General features: G+C 45.2%; 4 protein-coding genes across 4 annotated transcripts; 2 read left to right on the top strand and 2 right to left on the bottom strand.

Annotated features, from left to right (window-relative positions):
- Positions 1–864: 864 nt before the first annotated feature.
- Positions 865–8,535, bottom strand: vps37c (VPS37C subunit of ESCRT-I). Its single transcript, XM_084466213.1, has 5 exons — positions 8,038–8,535; positions 7,469–7,578; positions 2,861–3,032; positions 2,283–2,365; positions 865–1,688 (listed from the first exon to the last, which is right to left on the bottom strand). The coding sequence occupies exons 2-5, from the start codon at positions 7,559–7,561 to the stop codon at positions 1,032–1,034; spliced, it is 1,005 nt and encodes a 334-aa protein (XP_084322339.1). The 5' UTR covers positions 7,562–7,578; positions 8,038–8,535; the 3' UTR covers positions 865–1,031.
- Positions 8,536–9,182: 647 nt separating this feature from the next.
- Positions 9,183–13,875, bottom strand: LOC311340078 (uncharacterized protein). Its single transcript, XM_084464939.1, has 6 exons — positions 13,703–13,875; positions 12,868–12,946; positions 12,657–12,770; positions 12,269–12,325; positions 10,295–10,459; positions 9,183–9,575 (listed from the first exon to the last, which is right to left on the bottom strand). Exons 2-6 carry the CDS (start codon positions 12,940–12,942, stop codon positions 9,468–9,470), a joined length of 519 nt encoding a protein of 172 aa, XP_084321065.1. The 5' UTR covers positions 12,943–12,946; positions 13,703–13,875; the 3' UTR covers positions 9,183–9,467.
- Positions 13,876–13,964: 89 nt separating this feature from the next.
- On the top strand, positions 13,965–19,332 carry tmem176 (transmembrane protein 176). The gene is made up of 7 exons (XM_084466240.1): positions 13,965–14,059; positions 14,175–14,357; positions 15,419–15,529; positions 16,377–16,433; positions 16,551–16,700; positions 17,996–18,112; positions 18,890–19,332. The coding sequence occupies exons 2-7, from the start codon at positions 14,232–14,234 to the stop codon at positions 18,941–18,943; spliced, it is 615 nt and encodes a 204-aa protein (XP_084322366.1). The 5' UTR covers positions 13,965–14,059; positions 14,175–14,231; the 3' UTR covers positions 18,944–19,332.
- Positions 19,333–19,993: 661 nt separating this feature from the next.
- On the top strand, positions 19,994–25,218 carry LOC311340500 (uncharacterized protein; the record flags this gene model as incomplete). The annotated part of the gene is made up of 10 exons (XM_084465375.1): positions 19,994–20,015; positions 20,715–20,798; positions 21,132–21,182; positions 22,535–22,677; positions 22,810–22,913; positions 23,008–23,162; positions 23,693–24,046; positions 24,406–24,545; positions 24,793–24,896; positions 25,185–25,218. The coding sequence occupies 10 exons, from the start codon at positions 19,994–19,996 to the stop codon at positions 25,216–25,218; spliced, it is 1,191 nt and encodes a 396-aa protein (XP_084321501.1).
- Positions 25,219–25,322: the final 104 nt, after the last annotated feature.

Genomic DNA, 25,322 nt, shown 5'->3' with positions numbered 1-25,322 from the left:
TGGGGGGGGGGGGGAGGAGAGAGAAGACAAAGGGAGAAGGAGGAGAGAGAATAGACGAGGGGGCGGAGGGGAGAGAGGAGACAAGGGAGGAGATAGAGGCGACAAGGGGGAGGAGGAGAGGGAGGATACAAGGGCAAGGAGGAGAGAGTGGAGACAAGGGAGGGGAGGAGAGAGAGGAGGCAAGGGGAGGAGAAGAGAGGAGAAGAGGGGAAGGAGGACAGCAGGGAAAGGGAGAGAGCACCAGAGATGGGAGAGGTGTGTGTTTGTGAGAGAATGTACTATGAATGATTGTTTACTTGTGTAGGAAATAAAGTATAAAGTCTGATTAATTACCATGACTTAGTCATACAGTCATAAACATTTCACGATGTTAGATCGGGTGCACTGGAACCTGAGAAGATTCAGATTTCATCCAATCGGATATGGCCCTTCTGGGTGAGGTCATCCACAGGGAGGTCATGCGACGGTGTCGGCTGGGCCAGCAGTACCGGAGCACCACCTCACTGTGTGCTAAGCCCCATGCTGACCCAATGACAGCACAGTAAGTAGGCTGGGTTCTCTAGCTGTACTTCAACCCAAAGAGTGGGAGGGGCTCCGTGAGATGGCTGGATTACATGCTAAGAGGGCGGGGCTACACGGTCAGAGGGATGGTTGAATGTTTGAAGATGTATGAAATGCAATGAATGAATGACATAGAAACTCACAAACACAAGAGGACAACCTGAGACTAGTCGTGGCCGAGAGAGAGAGAGAGAGAGAGAGAGAGAGAGAGAGAGAGAGAGAGAGAGAGAGAGAGAGAGAGAGAGAGAGAGAGAGAGAGAGAGAGAGAGAGAGAGAGAGAGAGAGAGAGAGAGAGAGGAGAGAGAGAGAGAGAGAGAGAGAGAGAGAGAGAGAGAGAGAGAGACATACAGAGATTTAGTGCAACAAAGTAAAGTGAGAGACCCTCTCTAACCAGACAGGGGGAGGGGGAGAAAGGGTGGAGGGAGAGGGGAGGAGGAGCGGGAGGAGGAGCGGGAGTAGGAGGAGCAGTCTCAGGAGTAGGGCTGTGAGACCCCGTACCCAGGGGGTCTGTATACGGGCCGTGCGGCCTGCGGCTGGGGGCCCGGGTAGGGCGGGCCGGCCGGGTAGCTGTACCCTCCGTAGGAGTAGGAGGCTGGGTAGGGCTGGGGGCCCTGCAGGGGGCCCTGCGGGGGTGCGGGGGTGTACTGACCGAAGGCCGACCCTGGGTGGGGGCTGGGGAAGGAGGGCTGGGTGGGGTAAGGGCAGGCTGCGCCTGCGGGCCCGAAGGCCGGCCTGGGACCGGAGTAGCCGGCGGTGGCTGCGGCAGTGGGGGGGTAGGGGGAGAACCCGGCCGGTGCGTTGGAGGCGGGAGGGGGAGGGTTGACGGGGGCGGAGACGGGGTAGGGGGTGTAGGCGGAGCCCCCTGCTGGCGAGGAGCCGGGCTGCTGCTGGTGGTGGTGGTGGTGGTTGCCGGGAGCGGTGGCGGGCTCCTGGCCGGCGCACGCGGCCGGCGTCCCGGCGGGGGCGTGGTCGGGGGCGGGGTCGGGGGCGTGGCTCCTCTGTCTCAGGAAGTCCTGGAACTTCTCCAGACGCACGCGTCGCCGGTGGGCCAGGGAGCGCTGGGGGAGGAACCGCTCCAGGAACGACTCCAGCGACAGAGACCCGTCCAGGAAGTCAGAGGCCAGCGTCTGCACGCACAAACGCAACCACACGCACACACAGTCATTAAAAATAATTAATAAAGCCGGTTCCCAGGGTTTGTTTCTATTGGTTAATAATGGAGAGAAGGCCTCAGCTGAGGTGATATGTGGATATATCACCAGACCTGTCCATTGTGAGGCCACGCCCATCGCAATGGACATCTACGGACCAATATCTTGATACCCTCACCCAGGGTGAGGCCACACCCAGGGTAAGGGTAACAAGACATTGGTTCGTAGATGGTATGTGGTAGTCGTGTTTACGTGGAAGTGTAAAAACCTAGGAACCTTAAGAATTTGGGTAATTTTCCAAAGCTTCCAAATGGCGGGGCTTCAATCATGAGGAGTGACATGTATCATGTTTCATGACTGTAGGTCAGAGAAGTATAGAGATATGCATGTTCAAAGTTTTCAATTTGAGAACATTGTCGCCACTATTTAGCCAATCTGTGTCAAACGTGTTCCTTGGCCTTCAATGGTGTGTGTGTGTGTGTGTGTGTGTGTGTGTGTGTGTGTGTGTGTGTGTGTGTGTGTGTGTGTGTGTGTGTGTGTGTGTGTGTGTGTGTGTGTGTGTGTGTGTACCTCTGACTCTGCCTCTGTGTTGGAGCCCTCTGTCTGCAGCCTGGAGAACAGCGCCTCTGGAGACACCTGACCTGCGAACCCATCTGCACACATAGCAGTTATACTATTATTACTATAATTATTATTAAACACATAGTAGTTACATTATTATTATTATTATTAATAATAACAATAAATAGATACTAGTTATAAAATACATGCTAGTTATTATTAAGTACATAGCAGTGACACTATTATTAAATACATACTAGTTACTAAGTACATAGCAGTGACACTATTATTAAATACATACTAGTTATTATTAAAGACATAATAGTTATTAAATACATAGCAGTTATACTATTATTAAATACATACTAGATATAATTAGATACATTTACATTTAGCAGGCGCTTTTATCCAAAGCGACTTATTTTTTTGTCAGAAGAAAGTGAAACAACAATATACTGCTGTTGGTACATTAAGGATTTTCATAGAAAAATGCCCAAAAAAGCCCAAAAAAATCACTAGGTTATCCCAATCCCTGTGTATAACAAAGGTACCTAGGTTAAGATGCTACACAACGCAGGGGGTCCTACCTCGCAGGGCACAGTGCTGGCGGTAGGCGTCGCGGGCCGCCTCCAGCTGCGAGTAGCGCTCCACCAGGAGCTCCTTCTGCTGCTCCAGACGCGGCTTGACGTCCAGGTTCTGCTCGGCCAGGCTGCGGTTGGACGCCAGGGCCATCTCCCGCTCCAGCTGGATGTTCTGGATCTGGAGGGGGACCAGCAGCCTCGTGAGCCCCTCCTGACCACTCACATTATTCCAGCTAACACTGACGACCCGTCGGGCCTCAAGCACGATGGAACTGACTTTCAAAACCAAACCAGTGGATGGACCAATCAGAGCTAGGGGGAGGGACTTTCAGTTCATGATGGTAAATTAACTGCATTTAGATATAGTATATTATATATATAAAATGACGTGTCTTGGACAGGGACACCTCCAAACTCCCCGCTCTACTCCCTGAGCCACTGAGCCTAAATGCAAGGAGCACATTTCGTTAAGCAACATAAGGGCCGGTGTAGAAATCAGGGGCTGCCGGACCAGAACCAGACTGCTATTCATAACCCATTCAATCAAAATTCTATATTGAACTGGAAACACAATGGCAATACATGTCTCAACTTATTTCCCAACCTATGGCCTAAGCTATTGCAACCCTATGTCCTACTCTACGACCATCTCTATGGAACAACCCATGTCCTTATATATATCATACCCCATGTCCTACTCTATGACCATACCTATGTAACAACCCATGTCCTACCTTATATCATACCCTATGTCCTACTCTATATCCTACCTTATGTTGTTCCTACGTCATATCCTATGTTGTAACCTATGTGCTAAACTTGTGTCATACCCCATGTCCCACTCAATGTGCTACCCTATGTCCTAACTTGTACTCACACAGCATCTGGGACGAGCGGATGCTACGCAGGGGTATCCGGGTCGATGTATCTAGCACTTGAGACAACCTCCTTTACTTGTAACTGTTTTTCTTAATTTTAATTGCTGTCTGCACTGTAACTTTTGCTGCCTTTTTTGCTGCCTCTTGGCCAGGACTCCCTTTAAAAAGAGTTTTTTAATCTCAATGGGACTTTCCTGGTGAAATAAAGGTTAAATAAAAAATTCTATAGCTTTATAGCTAGCTGGAATAGCCCGTAGAGGAATGAAGTCCAGCCGGACGGTGAGTCATCATACTAAACCCGTCAGGCTAAACACCACCTCGGTGAGGAAGACATTCCTGACATTGAACTTGCTCACTGGCTGTAATGGTTGGGAATGTTCGGTCATTCAGGATTCCTCTTGTGGCGTGTCATGTGTTGGAATGGAGCCGTGCAGGCTCAGATAGATTGTTAGGGAAATATCAATATTTCATATTTATGAAATAACTTTCAAATTTTGGATTTTAGGTGAAGATATCTAGGCGGATCTATCGGTTGCCTGATATCTTAACATTAAAAAAGTATAAGGTGTAACATTTCCTTGACCTAGAAGGTCTAGTCCTATGCCATATATAATTCGTTCAGTTCTGTGCTAGACTACCACAAATGTTTCCACAATGTTTAAACCCATTCACCCCCTAACTTCCAGGGAAACAGTGACCAGTAGAGACATATTTCAATATAAATCTAGCCTACTACGATGTGCTACTATGACAAGAGGCACATGCCAGCCAACACACATGAGCAAAATGTAACGTTTTAACGTACCAACAAGAGATGAGACCCTGTGCGTTAGAGATGCTTTATTGTTTACTGTTTATCGTTTATTATTTGTAAATATTGTGCGCACTGAAAACCAAGAAAAATTCCTCATATGTGAAAATGTATTTGGCAATAAAACCTTTTCTGATTCTGATTTACCTTTAGAACCATCAGCCTAACTGAAGACTGTTTGCAACCACTTGCTACATGCTCCACTGTACAGATCACTTGCTGACGGCCCCTACATGCTCCACTGTAGAGTAGAGATCACTTGCTGACGGCCCCTACATGCTCCACTGTACAGATCACTTGCTGACGGTCCCTACATGCTCCACTGTACAGATCACTTGCTGACGGTCCCTACATGCTCCACTGTAGAGATCTCTTGCTGACAGTCCCTATACGCTCCACTGTAGAGATCTCTTGCTGACAGTGCCTATACGCTCCACTGTAGAGATCACTTGCTGACGGCCCCTATATGCTCCACTGTAGAGATCACTTGCTGACGGCCCCTACATGCTCCACTGTCAACGGTCCCTATGTACTCTGCTGTAAATAAGTGTCACCTTTGACTATTCAAGCCTGAAATGTAAATGTTTGGTCTTTAAAACATGATTTACGGGATATTGGATCCGTTTGGTTCAACGCACTTTTATGCATTGAAATGGCTGATTATCAAGCCTCAAACTAACATCTAATATTACCCATCATGCTTCACTTAACAGCTGCCACAGACTTTAAAATGATAGGAGATAGACACTGCGAGTTAGGTAGTTTAGGTGTTTTTTTGGCACAGGGGAAAGACTTCTGGTAGTACAAATTATTTATACATGAATGGGAAATCCAGTAGTAATATATATCTATATCTATATATAGTTCTACTGTGGCATATAATATACTACTGTATTCACCTCAGGCGGCGCCACCACTTTATCACTTCTGCATCGAAAGCAATCGTACAAGAACTTCCTCTTAGTGGTCACTGAACACCAGCGCTGGGTGTCTTCAAACTAACAGGAAATAACTGATTCCTTTGGAACATACCATGCTTATGTTACGGAGATCGGATGATTTGAATGAACCTCATCCTCCGGCCATCGTAAGGTCCCAAAAAGAGCTTTTGTCCTGGGATCACAGACGTGGGCATTTTTAATTACTTTATTATTTATCCTCCATCCCTCAGGAGTCGTAGCCAATGAAAATTAAGATTGTCGTTTGCCTTCAGCCCCAGCCCATCAGGACACTTGCTGGTCCAGCCAGCCTTACTAGTTTGGTTATAAAATTCCACTAACATTATAAAAAATATATTAGGGCTGTTTTAGTCACGATTAAGATTGCATTAACGCTTTATTATCACACTCATTTTAACAGCCCTAATATATACTATATATATCAAGATTTGCTGAATTTCTTACAGTTAAGACTAGAATGGCTCTGCCTCTGCTTCTTCCCTTTTAAACTCCTCTTGTTGTTCTATGTATAAATAATGAGGCTCAATGATTGTACTATGTATATAACAATAGCATATTATGCTATTGTAAGTCATTTCATAGTAAGGAACTCCAGGCCCTGGGGATCTGAACCTGCTCAGGTAGCTCCAGGCCAAGGGGACCTGAACCTGCTCAGGTAGCTCCAGGCCCAGGGGATCTGAACCTGCTCAGGTAGCTCCAGGAACAGGGGATCTGAACCTGCTCAGGTAGCTCTAGGTTATTTTAGGCCGATCCCGATCACCGATCTCTTTAATGTGTGAACTACCGATCAGATTTTTTAAATAGTGAAATATATATATTAATAGGATGTTTGTTATGAAAACCATTTTGTGCCGATTCTATAAGGGTTCTTAGTTAGTTAGCTACATGAGAGTTGTTGAGCTGACAGAAATGCGCGGAGCCACGTGGTTGGACCGTTTCCGTAAGTTTAGACTCACAGGAACGTCAAATAAATTAAACATCACTAACAAAGGAGAAGGAGTCAGTGTTACGGTTTACTGGAAAGAGCCAAGCCAACACACTCTCACTCACGCACTGAAAAAAGGAGCTCTTACCAGCTGATACCATAGACAGTATGGCTAATACACACCCAACACAGATTTAATCTAACATTCAACTGGAAATGGAAAAATGTATCATTGGGACGAATAAGTTGAGCCAAAACTAAAATGAATATAACAAACATAAATAACCAGTATGCAAATGAAGGGTAATGTATTCCAACACACTGTTTTTTGTGACATCCGAGCCCATGAAAGGAGCGCTGTCTATGCCTTCTCTCACAGGCTCAGACAGGGGTCCAGCTACAGTGGACGGCACTGTTATGAAGTCTAGGTTTAAAGAAAGCCTTTGCTTCACATAATAGGAATTATGTAAACAAGAATGTAGTATGGCTGCAATCATTTGGGTATACGATACGCTACGCTGTGCGATCTCAGGGTATTGGTATGAGGTCAGAGCAGATCATTCCGGAGAGAAGGAATAGCATAACATTGCTTAAAAATGGCATAGCCTGGGCTACTCCAGAGTCTATCATAGGGATATACTCAAGCGCACTACAACATTGACCCTATAGGTCATCCATACGCATCCACATCTGCAACAATGCCAGTAGGATATCTGCTGTAGAAAGCACCCAGGCAGGTCAGTCAGCTATAACAATACCACTGCACTAAAATATGACCACATGGAAACAACTGACAGAATTGCATCAACAACATTGAGCAATTTTTTGTTGTAAGCATAATTTGTTTTTATATTTAAAAACAAATTATGCTTTAAAAAAGTAATGAGGATAAAAATCTACTATTTCTGAAAGCGTGGGGACACCCCCCCAGGGTATAGGACACCTATGGTCCTTCCAGAACACTCTGCTAACGGAGTTGGTGTCAATGGAAGCATTCTCCACCTTGCCAACGGAAAAGTATCAACGTAACACAACATTTACCTCATCTGATTCCAGAGCCATCGACTCCACCCTCTCCGTGTTGTCCAGAAGCTCCTGCAGCTCTGATTGGCTCAGCTCCTGGAGCTTCTCCATTTGATTTGCCAGGATGGCTATCAATCACCCAGGGACCAGGAAATGAAAGTTAAAAACAGTGACAATATGGGTTGTGGGATAAGACACCACGACATGATAGGACTTTATTCTACCATCAGCTGTGGTTCATTGTCGCTCATTAAACGGTCGAATCGCAGACCGCCCGGTAGACTAATCGGGGAGCGTTTTGAGGATACAATGATGCAAATAAGACCTCAAACGGCCGCTGTTCAATATAAAATCCACAACTATGCAGACAAAAAATAAAAATATATAGCATATTTAGTGATTTAGTGTGAAAAACTCTAACTGTGATTCCATTTGGAAACAGCGTATAGCTGACACGCTGGGGGCGTTAGGCGGCATTAGGCCATCACCCACCCACACACACACACACACACACGTATCACAGTGGGACCACACCAGAAGTAAAACACTTACTAGGAATACTTACAAAGTAATACTTAAATACTTACACGATCTCAGCCAACCAAATAATGCGTGACAGCGACTAGTGGTGGCATCCACCACGTCCGCCCCAACAAACACCTGCGATCCGACAGTAAGCCGCACGGCTTCCTATGCGGTCGACGTCCTGTGGCCGCCCGGCCAGACAGCTAGATGGTATTACTATATGTAGAAGGATACGTCTCTTGGGCTGCTCTAGGGTTTCATGTAGACGACGACGACGACGACGACGACAACAACAACAGTCGTTATGATGGCCAATGTCAGCGAGTCACCAGCGTCAACTTCCAGGGAAGCCCAGCGATTCAGCGATGAAAAAAATGATAAAATAGGTCATAAAAAACCGTGGGTTTAAGCCACTCCTTTGCCGTCAGTCGTTTTCAAACGTAGCTTTGGTCCCACTGCTAACAGATACTACACGTACGGTTATTGGTGTAATAACACGTTATTACAGCTGTAAACGAGTCGCTAAAAATAGGAAAGTTTCACTTCTGACTGACAGAGAACGCCGCCATCTCCGGAATGACCCATCTCCGGCGTTCCGCGGGTTGTTTAGGCACACCATTATTATATGTTATTTGACATCGTGATCTCGCTTTGTGTGCACAAAATTGTTTGATATATGTTGTAGAAGTGTCTAATGTTTTTGTGTTGGGTTCCTGTATCTGACTCGTGCAATATAGCTCGAGTGTTTTCTTTGGTCTTGACCCCCCTGTGGGAGCGTAGTGGTGGAGTCCAGCGCTCAGCTGATCGCGAGGGAAACCCCGACGTGACAGAATTATTCCGTCTGTCGGCGATGGCTTGATTTTCTCTTAACTGTAAATTTATATTTGATTGATTATATCAATTTGACTCTAGACAAAGCTACAGATTTACGTTATTTGTTGAACGTAGATGTAGAACGATGACTTTATTCTGTAAGGAGGGTTGAAAGTACACGTCTAACATGGCAAGAATCTAAACAGCCACACGAACGATAAACCTTTTAAATACTTACTATGCCTACTTCTAATCGGAACTGCTATCCCTTCAAGCACTCTTGACAGTAGGCCTACCACCAACAAAATAATGACATCAGCGTTGGCACATAGCCTAGCCCTGGACAGCACCACGACAACCAACATATCATAGTAGAAAAGGTTTATTTGCAACACTAATACAAAATGATAATATCGAGAAAAGCCCCTGGGGTATAACTAATGGCATATATTGTGTGTGTGTGTGTGTGTGTGTGTGTGTGTGTGTGTGTGTGTGTGTCAGGGGCTCCTGAGTGTGTTAGGGGCCCCTGAGTGTGTGTGTGTGTGTGTGTGTGTGTGTCTCAGGGCCCCCTGTGTGTGTGTGTGTTAGGGGGCACTGAGTGTTTGTGTGTGTGTGTGTGTATATTAGGGGCCACTGAATGTGTGTGTGTGTGTGTGTTAGGGCCCCTGGAGTGTGTGTGTTAGGGGCTCCTGAGTGCTCGTATGGAGGTGACAGTCAGCAGGCCGTGCAGCAGTAGGGCTCCCACGTTGTAGCAGAGCAGCAGCGTTGTCACAGACCCGAACAATTCCTGCAGGGACAGCAAGTGGCATCATCAACCCGACCAGATCCAGTGTAGTTAAGCTAGGGTTAAAGTTCTAAGTACCGCATCCACAAAGATCCACGTCGCCGCGACGGACACGGGTGGAGGTTATCGGAGCTGCCCTGCATGTGCACTCCCAGGCCACTCTAACGCGTAGACGAGCAGCACAGAGTTTCAGACCTCACATGTGCAGGAAAGACAGAGTATGACAAGACGTTGAGAAAGAGGAAGCGTTTGTGAAAATGACTGCTGAGAAGTGGTGGGTGTTTCGCCACCACCTCCTTAAAAGACGTTGCCTATTCTTGTGTCTCCAAATCAAAAGTTCAAAACATTAAGTCACTGAACATTATCTGCCCGACCAATCAGGGATCAGTTGACACAAACCTCTGCAGAGGCAAGCGAAGCGTTGCTATCCTCTGGGAGGGCCGACAGAGAAGTCTGATATTGTTGGCAAATAACCATTTACTCAAATATCTTTACATGTATTGTTTTATATATGAGATGAACTTTATTGTCTCAGATGGGAAAATCAGGCAAATGTTTGGGCACACACATGCAAGCAAACACACACACACACACACACACACACACACACACACACCCAAGCAAACACACACATACACACAGACACCGGACACACACACACACACACACACACACACACACACACACACACACACACACACACACTATACATAAAAACTGACCAGAATTTTTCCCTCGAGGCAGTCCAATGTAATGTTGTAGAATAATTCGTGGGGAACCTCGTCACAGTCCGTTTGCGTCACCGACCTCAGAGAGAAGCAGTAAAGACACAACGCCAACACTGCCCCCAGCAGGCAGGCTACGTTACTGTAGGCACAGCTCTGGCGCTAGGGGGAGACAGAGAGCACACTGCTTGCAATAGCGATGTTGGTGTAAAAACATGCTGGACCCGAGGGACTTCCTCCACCAATACAACATGTTGAGTAGCTTAAATGGAATGTGTGGTTTTATATCCCGATTTAAAAGAGAGAATAGAGCTCTTGTCTATTCATAGAGAGCAGAGCTCTCATGCTTTCATATAGAACACAGATAATTCGACCACTCACCCCTCGAAACATTTGTAAACGTTTTTCAGACGTGAAACATGAGTGTGAATGTTGCCGTGGGCATCAATGATATTTTTAAATTTGTTTTCCCTAAGTTCATAATCGTTAAGTTAATTACAATTATTATTTAAAGTCACCCGTGCGTCAGAAGGTATCCTGCTCCTGTCATAGTGGCTTTGCGCAGATTGAAATGTGTCAGAAGCTGCAACATTAAGTCAACTCAATACAGATCAACAAAAATATCGTAAACGGGCCCAACATTACTACGATGCTAGATTGTTGCTGGCATTAAGGTACAGTGAATTATTAAAAGGTGTTGCAGACTCAAAGAGAGGGGGCAGAAAATAGTGGAGGAGAGAAAGATTTTGAAACCGCACTACAAAAACAACATTGGTGCCGTTAAAGTAGTAAACTATAGCTAACCGGGAGCTAGTTCCAATCTGCGCAGACTTCATACGTCATACTTGTTAGGGAGGAGGGAGTGCTCGCAACCAGTCACAACCTACCATGATGGTCATTTCACGCATGATTTCAGTGGTCTATAAAACTTATTCGCTGGTGAGGTTCAGCCTCTTTTCTCCACGACTTGACTTTTTGGTTTGACCGTGATAAGAGTTTGTTGGCTGTTTTTGACATTTAGATCGGTTTGATCGATTTCACACATGAACAAGCAGCGTTGGCGCCACCTCCGTAGGCAGGCTCTGGTGCCACTGAACTCCCATTTCGGTGAAGACAAACTATGAAACATTGCCGTTGCTATGCAACCTTGACTGGGAGAGTCATGACGTCCTAAGTCTGCGCAGATCCGGGTTAGCATAATGCTTCTTCATAATAGTTAACTACTTTAACGGCACCAATCCAAAAACCCAGTGGAAACTAGATGGAAAAAGTGTGTAGTTCAAAACGTGACGCAGCTTTTACTTCTTTGCCACCTACTACCTAGAGTTTGTTATGTACGATCATTCATAAACCCCATGTTATTTCCCATAGACATTTGACTGAGGGAACCGGGAGCCTCGGAGGCGGGACTTATTCTTCAGAGGTCTATGGAGACGTGTTGCATTTCATGCAGATATGATTGATAGGCAAAATGGATTTCCCGAACCAGTCAGGGAAGAGATGGTCAGCAACTGGTCAGAAATTAGCCGTTGCAGTCTAAAATGTAAATAATTATATAATAATTAACTTATTAAATGTATATACCTGTCTATAATGTCTACACTGTTCATACTGTCAATACACTGCTTTTATAATGTACTGTGTATATATACTGTATACACCCTTAATGTATACTATACTCCATACTTAACTGTATATACCTGTCTATACTGTTCACACTGTACTATCTATATTATTCCATTACATGTACATACTCTGCACCTTACTGCTTTTTTGCACTTCTGGTTTGACGCTAACTCCATTTCGTTCTCTCTGTACTTGTGATAATAAATGATAATACATTTGAATCTAATCTAATCAAATCAGATTTTTTTTTCATACAGCCGGCACAGTCAACTAGGAACAGATATTATCACAGCGCATACATTCAAACAACAGCTCTTAAATCTTAACACCTTCAATACGCCTTACCAAGGATTTACTGGAAGATTTGACAGAGGCCATCGTAAGTGATCCTGCCAGCACAATCTGCAAAACAAAATGGCCTGGTTAGGAGCTACCTTTACACCTTTAATACACTACGATACTACCACTATACTACCACACTACCATACTACTACTGTACTGGTACACTACCATACTAATACTGTACTATGTGTCTGTACTGATACACTACCATACTACTACTATACTATTTGTCTGTACTGGTACACTACCATACTACTACTATACTATTTGTCTGTACTGGTACACTACCATACTACTACTATACAATTTGTCTGTACTGGTACACTACCATACTACTACTATACTATTTGTCTGTACTGGTACACTACCATACTACTACTATACTACCTACCAGAGTGCCAATGACCAGGGGCAGAATGAAGAGGGTTTTGGGATGACTGATGTCGATGTAGTAGAGAGGAGCTGAGAGCAGAAGCTGAGCGATCCCCAATAAGATAGACACCACCTGGAGAGACAGACGGACAGACAGGTGAACAGGTGTGTGAACAGGTGTGTGAACAGGTGTGTGATCAGTACGAGGCTGGTTGGTTCATGGATCTTACTGCGGCCGCCTCCATGTCAAAGAGGGCCCGGACACACCGAAGCCTGGGTTCAGATCCCGCTCCATCTGAAAACATGTCTCTGGAACACACAGTAAAACACTCAGTAGAGCCCACAGTAGAACCCAGTGAAACACACAGTAGAACCCCCCATGAGCACCTAGTAGAGCATACAGTAGAAGCGAGAGAGAGAGTGAGAGAGAGAGCGAGAGAGAGAGAGAGAGAGAGAGAGAGAGAGAGAGAGAGAGAGAAGAAACAGACTGAACTTTCTACATCACGTGAGGCTTCATGGAAAAACACTGAAGAGAAAACAGAGGAACTGGGGGGGGGGGGGGGGGAGATAGTGAGAAAGAAAGAGTCCATAAAAAATTATAAAACTCCCCCAGAGAGAGGAGAGGCGAGGAGAGGGAAAGAGGGGAGACCAGAGGGGCGGAGACGGGTGGAGAGGAGAGGAGAGGAGTGCAGTCTCACTGATGGGTGACGTTATTAACATGAAAACATTTTAGCACATCATCATAAGAGGCACAGCTGTCTGTTCCCTTACAACCCTCCTCACTCCCCCATCTCCCACCCATTCTCTCACTCTCTCACCCTCTCTGTTTCTCTCCAGCTGTATTGCTCAACCCTTTCCCAGAGGAAGAATGTAGGAGGGAGATAACAGGATGAGCATCTTGGTTTCAACCCATGAACACGAGGAGACTCTTATTGCGCAACAAAACTTACAGAATAAAGTGAACAAATAAAACGTCGGTTTAAAACTGGACAGCTCGGTATCATTGTTCCGTCACTCGTGTCTAAGGACGCCCTATGATTTAGATGAAGGCGCGGTGCTACTCACCTCAATGAGCGTTTTCAAGCTGGTCACAGAAACGACGGATGACTTTGAGCTGAGAGAGGGGGCGGGGGACTGTTAAAGATATGAAGTCCAGAAAGCAAGGCGACCCCTCTGCTGATGTAGTCCTCCTGCAGCAGTGAGTAGACCTCTAATCTGGCCGTTGCACGTAGGACCACGCACGCAGGCACACTAACCCCCCCCCCCCCCCCCCCCCCCCCCCCCCCCCGCACGCACGCACGCGCCCATGAACAGGGGGAGGGCTGTCTCGGAGACTTGGGAACAAAGTTAGAAAGGAAGGGGTTGTTTTGGATCTGTGTTGCTTTCCGTTCCATTTCATTGTGATTCATCCGAGGAAGACAGGTGACTATATGCGCAAACCTTTTTACTTCGCTCCTCACCAAATGTACTAAATTACCAGAATAACAACTTAACCCTCTTGATGATGTGACACTTGTTTTGTCCCTCTTCACGGCAGCATCCATCAAGGGACCTGACCACCTCTTCTCTTCATCGTCCTCATCCTGAACCCGCCATGGCCGTGTCCATCTCAAGCGACCTGTCCGTCCGCGTGCAGGAGGACATTAACGTCACGAAAATAACGGAAAGACAACAAGCTCTGCGCGAGAGCCTGCAGAAGGGAGAGCCAAAAGCTCTAGGGGTGAGTGGGCGGAGGGATGAGAGAGTGTGAGAGAGAGAGAGAGAGAGAGAGAGAGAGAGAGAGAGAGAGAGAGAGAGAGAGAGAGACCTACAGAGATTTAGTGCAACAAAGTAAAGTGAGAGACCCTCTCTAACCAGACATGGGGAGGGGGAGAAAGGGTGGAGGGAGAGGGGAGGAGGAGCGGAAGGAGGAGCGGGAGCAGGAGGAGCAGTCTCAGGAGTAGGGCTGTGAGACCCCGTACCCAGGGGGTCTGTTTATGGGCCGTGCGGCCTGCGGCTGGGGGCCCGGGTAGGGCGGGCGGGCCGGGTAGCTGTACCCTCCGTAGGAGTAGGAGGATGGGTAGGGCTGGGGGCCCTGCAGGGGGCCCTGCGGGGGTGCGGGGGTGTACTGACCGAAGGCCGAGCCCGGGTGGGGGCTGGGGAGAGATGAATGGGTGAATTAATGAAAAACACATGCCAAAAAACACAGGAAACAGTGGAATGCTGTTCAGTGTTAGTGCGTGCATGAGACCGTGCATGTGAGGTAAACACAAAAGTTTTGTGAGGGCTTAGGATCAGAGTCAAACATGATTAACTTATTCAAAACATTTTAGATTAGAACTAAATGCGTGTGTTACATTAGGGTTGTGTTTTTTACATGAGGGACCCTCATGTAACACAACCCTAATGTAACATAATAACCCTCAATGAGAGATATTATGTTACAGGTTATTGTGTTAATCTAGGCATGTGTTACGTTACGGTGCTACATAAGGGTTGTGTTAATTTAGGGTTGTGTTACGTTAGGGTTTTGTTGTGTTAGGGGTGTGTTGGGTTAGAGTTGTGTTGATTTAGGTTTGTGTTAGGTAAGGTTTCTATTAGGATAGGATTGTGTTACATTAGGGTTGTGTTAATTTAGGGTTGTGTTACATTGGGGATGTGTTCAATTAGGGTTTATATAAGGTTAGGGTTGTGTTACATTGGGGTTGTACATATATATGTGTGTGTGTGTGTGTGTGTGTGTGTGTGTGTGTGTGTGTGTGTGTGTGTGTGTTTGTGTGCGTGTGTGTGTGTGTTCCCCAGGTCACCCAGTTGATGTTGGGCTTGTTGGTGGTGACCTACTCCTCCCCTCTGTGCCTCACCACCTTCTCTGAGGTCCTCAACACCGGGACCCCCTGGTGGAGCGGCCTGGTCGTAAGTCTGTGTGTGTGTGTGTGTGTGTGTGTGTGTGTGTGTGTGTGTGTGTGTGTGTGTGTGTGCACACTTGTGTCTGTGTGCGTGTGTGTGTTTGTAGGTCTCTGTGTGTGTGTGTGTGTGTGTGTGTGTGTGTGTGTGTGTGCGCGTGTGTGTATGTATAAGTCTGTGTGTGTGTGTGTGTGTGTGTGTGTGTGTGTGTGTTTCTGTGTGTATGTGTGTATGTGTGTTTGTCGCTGTGTGTGTATGTCTGTGTGTATGTGTGTGTGTGTGTCTGTCTGTGTTTGTCTCTGTGTATGTCTGTGTGTGTGTGTGTGTGTGTGTGTGTGTGTGTGTGTGTGTGTGTGTGTGTGTGTGTGTGTGTGTCTGCCCTATGAACCAAGAGCCGAAATGGCGCCCTAGATAAACGACACAAGTTAAGTGTCCCATGAGTACGGGTCGGCCCGCGGGCGGATCCGGTACTTTTCCGTACTGACCACCCTGAAGCTTCGGAGCTCCTTCAGAGGCCTGGACCTTTCAGAGGCCTGGACCTTCCAGGGCGCTGCACAACAAATCAGAACCCGGTTCTCCGTATTCTGAAGCTCTCAGGTTCTAGCGTGACCTGCGCTCATGCAAGAGCGGCATTCCAGTACACGTGCTTCTGTCTGAGGGCCAACAGGTCTAGCCCAGGACCAGAGGGAATGTTTATTATCAGGTGTTGACATGTTTGTTGCTCTCTCACCTGTGGTCTCATCTGGTGGATCTCACCTGGTGGATCTCACTTGATGGGGCTCACCTGGTGGATCTCACCTGGTGGATCTCATCTGGTGGTCTGCCCTGTGGTCTCACCTGTGGGTGTGTGTTGCAGTTCATTGCAGCCGGAGTGACCGCCATTATCACAGAGAAGCGCTGCACTGTCAAGAGTGTAAGTCTGTCAAACACATACACGCGTGTTTGTGTTGCGTAGCTCCATCATGTCTTGTTGTCTTCATGTTGTTGTGTAGCTGCATCAGTCTCTTGTTGTCTTCATGTTTTTGTCTAGCTGCGTGTGTGTATGCTGGTCACACTGGGGTCCGTGCTGGTGTCCCTAATAGCAGCGTCGGTCTATGTCGCAGACCTGGTCAGGCACCCAGAGATCCCCTGTGGAAAGACAGCAATCAGCAACATGTGTGAAGACCAGTACTACACCATTGTGAGTCTGCCTCCCTGACTGTCTGTCTGCATGTCTGTCTGTCTCCCTGACTGTCTGTTTGCATGTCTGTCTCAGTGCCAGTGTCAGTCAGTCAGTTAGTCAGTAAGTCTGTCTGCCTGTCTGTCAGTTAGCAGTCAGTCGGTCTGCCTGACTGTCTATCTGCATGTCTGTCTGTGGTGTGAGCAGCTGATGGCACCCTCATTATGTGTTTAAAGGGAGAGTAACCCTGTGTTTTAGCAGGAGGTCCTCCGCTTAAACACAGGTGGTTCAAATATCAGCGATTAAAACAACACACAGTCGTTTAATAGGAGCATGTGTGAGGGTCGTCAAAACGCACATCTGAGCAGGCTTGAGCGAGGGTGAACAGACAACAACCAACCAACACTCTGGAAACGTCGGAAGTAGCACACCAACCCAAACTGGGCCCAGTTTCCCGAAAGCATCGTAAGCCTAAGTTTGTGAAGTTCGTCGTACGAGCATCGTACAGTTTTCACACCGTTTCCCGAAAGCATCGTTACGTAACAAACGTCATGAAAACGACCAGGGGTAGTCGTAGGGTGCTAAGAGCATCGTTACTATAGCCTCAGAGGAGTCACCAGCTGGACATTCCATGGTATTGGATGTGTTTTATTAAAGGGGACATATTATGAAAACAACACTTTTCCTGGGATTTGGGCTGTTGTTTTGGGTCTCTGGTGCTGCCACACGTATACAAACTTTGAAATAAGTCCGTACATGCTTTTTTGAGTGAGATATGCATTTCTGAAAGTACCCCATCTACAGTTACTAAACGAGCGAGTCAGTTTACGCACCCCCTCCTACGTAGGAGGGCGGCACATTTGCATATTACCACCCAATTCCCCATCCCCCTCCAATCAGAGCATAGATTCAGTTCAGTGGTTCAGAGCTCCGGGAGTCCGCAAACGGCAACAATCACTTCTCCTCCATGCTGTGGTTCAATCTGACAGCTCATTGGTCAATGGGCAGCAGCTCATTTGCATTATAGCTACAGACACCAGAAACAGCACATTCTGAAGGGACTGAAACAGAGGGGAATAGCGGTAGGCAAGATTTGTTTTCCCTTTTTTTACGTTTACTTGTTGGGAAAACACCATAATATTTCAAACACATCCAATGCCAGAATATCCAGCTGGCGCAATTTCGCAATACCCCAAAAACAGTGGTTACCGCCGATATATTACTCATAGACTACTGTTACATTTAAACAGCAAAGACAGAGACATGTTAGAAGTCAACAACAACATCATTTATTGCAGCGTATGTGTGTGTTTCAGAAGCTGAGTCGAGGGCTGAAGTCGTCCCTCTTCTTGTTCACGTTGACCCAGACCGCCATCTCCTTGACCTTCTGCTTCCTGCTCCACCGCGTCAGATGCAATTTCTCCCAGTACTCGGTAAGGCCATTTCATGACAACCCACAGACGACAGCCGGCACCATGACAACCCACAGCCGACCCCATGACAACCCACAGGCGACACCATGACAACCGACGCAACGACATAATGACCTCTCTATGTATTCATTGTAAGGCTTCTTAAAGAGCCAGTGAGCCCACTGTTTCAGAGGGAATTATATGAGATTTAAAACACATTAACAAAATAGTTTTAGGCTGAGAGTTCTAGGAAAGAGGGGGGCATATGTTATCCATATGGTTACAACCCACGCCAACTTTATGATACTTTTTTAGTACCATTGTTGTGTCACTGTTATGAACGTTTTAATAAGCAATGTTGTACAGAAAATCCGCCACACATGTAGTGTTATACTATAGGTGTCCAGGAAGCCTAACTCTAGAGTGGAACGTTGAGGTAGTGTTTCGGGGAGAATGCCAAAAACATAGGATTTTACACCTTTTTTCTCAAAATTTGGGACTACTAAAGTACAATACCCGAAAACTACTACAGTACAATACCAGATATCTACTAAACTACAATACCAGAAAAACACAACAGAAAAAGTACAGTAGAAGACACCTTACACCTTAAGTCCAATAGACTTAACATCGTACGGTAAGTACAATAGAAGAAAACAACGTAAGAACAATAGAAGAAAACCACTTAAGTACAATAGAAGAAAACAACTTAAGGACTAAGGTTTTGGGGAATTAACATTGTGCTCTTCCTGTTATCTCTCATGCTTTTTTTTCCCTCTCTTTCTGTCTCGCTCTCAGACTCTCAACGAAGATGCCTTAGTCACGCCCACATCAGTCACTCCCCCTGACTGAAGCTGACCGGTGATTGGACGAGGCAGTATCATTATCCTAGACGCTGATGTGTCACATGTCACTCCATCATCAGCTGCCATCATAGAAAGATGGAGGAGGGCGGAGAAAAGGGAGGGAGAAGGGAGGGAGGGAGGAAGGGAGGGAGGGATTTCTGTGCATTGAAATCAATCAAAACAAACCAAGGTGGTTGGGTGTTAGGTGTTTCTTCTACACATGTTGTGGTTTTAGTTTTGTTGTTTATCATTTGTCCTCTTGGGTCTTGTGATTTTTTACATGTAAAAATGCCTTTGTGTTTTGCTCCCACCTGCATTTACCACTTCTGTACTGCCTCATATATATATTTTTTACTAAATAAAACCATTGGCCTTTCTGTGCTATTAAAGAGCTAAGAGGAAAGCTGTTTAATCAGTGTTGAACTTACTGAAATCACCTGGCTGGAACCTATCTATTCATATTCGATTTCCAAGACAAAAATGCCTCCGGACGGAATTGGATAGGCCTACAACCAATCATAGCAACGAAATGGGTGACGCAGCACGTGCGACAAAAAAAAAACATATTTCTTCTCAACAAATGTGCAGTCGTTTTATACTGTCTCGATAGCGTATTCAACAGACCGTTCTTCATCAGCGGCAGCCAACTCTGTTGTTTTGAAAAGGCCTCTATGGCGCTCCTCTGCCCGTCATTGTATTTATCCCGCCTCGTATTAGACAAACGGTTGTTATTGGTCAGTCTATGTCGTACAGAAGTGTAATGCGTTCACTTGAGGAACTAAATTCTGAATTAACAACCTAATGGTCTAGAATTCTGAGAAAAGTAATATATATGTAAAAAAAAACTGAATTAATGAGATACCTCAAAAACCATGTGAGAAACTCACACCTGCATTGAGTTTGGTTGCTGCTGCTAATCATCCTAATGATGAGCGCAAAGGTGATTTCAAACTCATGCACAAAAATAAAGAAATAATCAGATAGATAAGATGTTGCGGTACTTACTGATTACTTATTACTTCTATGGAATGGGAAATGTGTATCCGTCACCGATAGCATGACTGACCCTGAAGCGACCTGTAACCCAACATATCTGCAGATGATGAAATGCATGATCAGAACAGATAAATAGAGGTCTGTGAGGAAACATCCTGTGAGATCCAAGTACCGGAGACCAAGCTGCTGCTGACAGGAATACTATAGTATTATAGTTTTCTCTAGCAGACATTTGTTTCATTACATATGTTCATTAAAATACCAAATGACCCAAGTAAAATGAATTAGTAATAGTCGTAACACATGGACATAATCACAGGCCGTTGGGTCTGAAAACTTATTTATATGATCAGTCAATATTGAGTAGCTACAACAAATGACAGAGTGCAGCTTTAGAAAACATAGTGGCAGCTTACATTACATTAGAGATAGTACATCTCAATAAAGTTTTCTAATAATAATAAAACTATATATTTTTCAAAGAATACAACATCTCTTTCTCTTGTTCTTATAATGTAGCTCTTTTGCCTATATGATGAGTTTTATGAACTCTTTATGAACTTCTGGGTTGTATCTTCATAGTTGAATGCACTTATTGAGTCGCTTTGTACAAAAGCGTCAGCTAATTAATTAATATAATTAATGTCTGGACTGTGAAAGATATCCCTGCAGTTTTAATATATCAGGATGTACGTGTGTGTGTGTGTGTGTGTGTGTGTGTGTGTGTGTGTGTGTGTGTGTGTGTGTGTGTGTGTGTGTGTGTGTGTCCTACCCCTGAACAGTTCTCAAGCTGCACGTCTGGGTCACTCTGAGCATATCACTGCTGTGTTTTCTACAAGCCACTCTCAACATCTCCCTGCGCCTGCGTGAGTCTAAATAAATTCATCCTAAATTATTAAGAATATTGGTCTTAATAATGATATATGAATAATAATAATAATCCATAATATTATTAATAATAAAACAATAATAACAAAACATAATCCATGATAATGGTACTAAAATAACAACAATAATAATATTACAACAATTACGATTGCAGTGAAAGAGCAACACCTACTGCAACTTAAACACCTTGTTCATAATAATCACGTTTTCTTTATGGGTGGATGTACTTGGCTGCGGGTCCTGTTCTGTTTAGAGATGATGCCGTTCTGGTTTAGAGCTAATTTCTTCTGTACTCCTCTCTCCTGTCCTAGACTCAGTGACATCTTGGACGAAGGGGAGAGAGCACCTAATGGATGCACTTGGTGAGTTTTTTATAATCGTTATCAAAGTTACAAAATGAATCACGATATTTAACTTTCTTTCAAAAATACTTTATGATTTTGTGATTTATGTTTGAAAATCTCTTACAAAAATATATAATGTTATTTGTCAGGCGAACAGGCGAAAATTGTCTATTTTGGTGTGAGCGCACAATTTGACAATTCGTTTTTTCAATCGTTCGATTCAATTGAAATCATGATCGTCACAATCGTCAAAAAAAGCCGAGACGCGTTCGTTCCTTTCCAAACTCCTCGACGGTAGAGTGAAGACAGCGGGAGAAACTACCTCGAGACCCCTCCCCCCGTGCATTACAAGATTTTACAGAATCTTACTACAGCCAAAAACCCAAAAGTTGGCAGCCCTGCAGTGTTGTAGGCTACTACTAGCATCGTGGTAGGCTACTGCATTTGTTGTGAGTCTCCTCCAGCAGGGAGAGCCGTAGAGCCAGAACAGAGGAGATCGTTTGTTATGCGCTCCAAAGTTCCAAACGCTGAGGGCTCACTCAGAAACCGACGCGGACCCTCAATTGTAGTACTAAAGGAATTTTCAGTTTTTGCGTGTTCACACGCTATATTTGGGCGTGTTGAAATTTATACGTAAACGTGCACTTTCTGGTTGTGGCCAAATGAGGGACCTTGAATCAAGGCAGTCATACATCATCATGTGGAGGCTCTGTCAATGATGTCGAACACGACCAATCTCTACGTGTTAACACGCAAAATGTGATCGCGTTTACCAAACGCAACATTTCTAAAACGGTAGAAAAGATCCCTCAATTTGGTTTGGATTAGCCTTAAAACACTTGTAAATGTATAATATTATACCCACCCTACTTGCACATTCATTGTTTAGTCAATATCAGCCTTCCTTTTTATTTTGAGCAAGATTATAACACAATTCTTATTTTCGTGAGATTATAACTAAAACAAACTTATGAATATTATATGTATCGTCCACCACCCTTTCGCCTCGGTGCATCCATTGTATTGTCTTGCTGTCGAAAACAGAACAAAACACTACTCCCCTTCCCTGCTTGACCATCGACCATCAGCTACTAGTTGACCAGAACCTCTCCAGAGACGAGCAGCGTGTTTCTAAGCTCTGGGAGGATGGCACGTCTTTGTGCAGGCATAGGGCCACAAGGTCATCAAGGTCAGGTCTCTATTGTGGTCTACTACACAAGGTCAGGTCTCTATTGTGGTCTATAATCAAGGTCAGGTCTCTATTGTGGTCTATTCACAAGGTCCTGTAGAGGTATTTGTGGGTCACATGTAATAAAAACAGTAACGTTAAAAGTTATATGATTATGAAGGTTTTCCTTTACATTCAACAGATGGTTTGACACGACGGGGCTGGCTGTATTACGACCAGAGTCTCTACTTTATTTCTACAACCAAGAAGAACTGGAAGGCCAGCAGAGACTTCTGTCTGAACAGAGACGCAGACCTGCTAGTTATCAACAGCAAAGCAGAACAGGTAACAGAGGGTGTGTGTGTGTGTGTGTGTGTGTGTGTGTGTGTGTGTGTGTGTGTGTGTGTGTGTGTGTGTGTGTTAAAGTTCTGCAAGCAGTGTTGTCATGACAACAGATACTATTAATATTTGAAACAGGGGTTTGTTGCCAAATTGGAGAAAGGTTCCTGGATTGGACTTAAACTGGGCAGAGAAACAAAGGAGATCTACAAGTGGGTGGACGGTACCAACTTGAATTTAAGGTAATGCTGATGACTCCATTCAGCAGCCTCTCCTTTCTGAGACCAACAGAGTGATATCCTCTCAACACTGGGCTCCACTTTATATTTTTTCTAGTTTCAGTGCCTGGCGTATACCAAAATATCCAACGCTGTATGATGCCTGTGCAGTTACAACCAACGGCGACTTTCAGCCGTGTGCCTCTCAAAATATCTGGATATGTGAGAAGGTCGTAGTCCTGGAACATCTGGAAGCTGAACCGAACAAAGAGGGTCTGTAGACTCTTATTAGTGTTTTAAAGTGTTTATTTGTACTGCTGCTTGTGTAACTTAAGTTGATGCTAAACTTTGGGTTAAGTTCAACTGAAAATGAATATTAATTGCAACAAATTTAGTGGTCTGAGATGACGGTGCCTACTCTAGGCTTGCTCAATGGTGATTGGTGGTGCTGCCTTCATATTAAGAGCCCTAGGTAACCACTCCCTTAAAAATGTTAATGCCTCCCAGTTTTGGTCCTCTGCCATGAGGGCCTCTTCCCGTCCAATCAGTAATATAACGTTTCAACACTAATGTCCCTTCACATAACCTTCTGTTCTGTAAATACAGTGAATACAAAATGACTGCCATTGGTAAACGTCTCAGTGTTGATTTCATCACGCTAGCCAGCCATTTGAACACATTTAATGGGTTCACGTTCACTGCACACTCAGCTGTGGATGATCTGAATGGATAAATGGAGATTGAAACTGTTTGAATTCCTGTTGTACAACAACTGTTGTACACTCATCTCGTCTTCCTTTCAGGGATGCACAAGGAGCAGGAGATGGAGGAGGAGGAAGAGGAGGAGGAGGAGGAGGAGAAGAAGGAGGAGGAGGTGCCCACCATCACAGAACTCCCCATTATGAGGATGGTGACAGTGGGCGACCCAGCCTTCTTCTTCTGCAGTGCCAGTGGCCAGCCAAAACCCACCATCGAGTGGCTACACAACGGCTGGCCCGTGAAGAGGGACAGCACAGACAACAACTCAGAGCCTTTGGTCTTGCTGGACGGGGAGGACCTCATCGTTAGAGGTGTGAGACCTACTGTGGACACGGTCAGCCGCTTGGCGAACAACAGTGCTGGCACAGCCAATAAGACCGCCATGCTGTTTGTCTATGGTAAGAACTGGACTGCTGGATCAGATGTTCTGCAATAACATAGTAGGACTGCTGGATCAGGAGTTCTGCTATAACGTATTGTGGTCTACTACACAAGGTCTCTATTGTAGCCTAATACACAAGGCCAGGTCTCTATTGTGGCCAAATACACAAGGTCAGGTCTCTATTGTGGTCTACTACACAAGGGTCAGGTTTCTAGTGTGGTCTACTACACACGGTCAGGTTTAAATTGTGGTCTACTCCACACTGTCAGGTTTATATTGTGGTCTACTACACAAGGTCAGGTTTATATTGTTGTCTACTAAAGTTCAAGTTTCTATTGGGGTCTACTACACAAGGTCTTTCTTTACATTCAACAGTAGTGACACCAGAGGGCTGGAAGATTTTCAACCAGAGTCTCTACTTTTTTTCATTTACTAAGAGGAACTGGACGGCCAGTAGAGAGGACTGCCCGCAAAGAAACGCAGACCTGATTGTTATCAACAGCAAAGGAGAAGAGGTAACAGAGGCTCTGTCTGTCTGTGTGTCTGTGTGGTTAAAATTTTTCATTCAGCCAGGTGTGTTTTCATGACAGCAGCTGCTCTGTACTCCTTACCCCTTAATTTGATTTTATGTACCTGTGAGTGTTTTATATTCCTTTTATGTGTGTTGTGTTTGTATGTATGTATATGCTAACCATAACCCTAACCCTATCCCTATGGGATGAATAACGTATCTATCTATCTATCTATTCATATTTGAAACAGCAGTTTTCTGCCATATGGTGGAGCAGTACCTGGATTGGACTGAGACTGGACCGAGACACAGAGAACACTTGGAAGTGGGTGGATGGTACCAACGTGACTTTAAGGTAAGGCTGATGACTCCATTCAGAAGCCTCTCTTCTCTGAGAGTGACAACAAGAGTGATAACACTGGGCTCAACTTTCTATTCTTTCTCGTTTCAGTTCCTGGCTGTTCGGTGAACCAAATCATTCAGCTATTACAGCAGCCTGTGCAGCAGCTAACAAGGGCCGGTTGCTTTCTACATCCTGTGCCTCTCAAAATCACTGGATCTGTGAGAAGACTGTGTAGTAGCTTGGAACAGAGGCTGGTATGATGGATTGTGTGCCGCTCTTTACTTCTGGATCTGTGAGAAGGTGGCAGTCCTTGAACATCTGGATGCTGACCTGAACAAAGAGCGTCTGTAGGCTTTGTTTGTATTGGTCGGTTGAGATGTTGATCCTTTCTATTCTCTGTACATTATACGATACTACTTATATTTGAGGCAGGCCAAC

Source organism: Micromesistius poutassou (genome assembly GCF_964030765.1).
Source record: "Micromesistius poutassou genome assembly, chromosome: 3".
Classification (NCBI taxonomy): Eukaryota; Metazoa; Chordata; class Actinopteri; order Gadiformes; family Gadidae; genus Micromesistius; species Micromesistius poutassou.
Note: the sequence above shows the minus strand (reverse complement) of the source record. Positions and strands in the feature narration are given on the sequence as shown.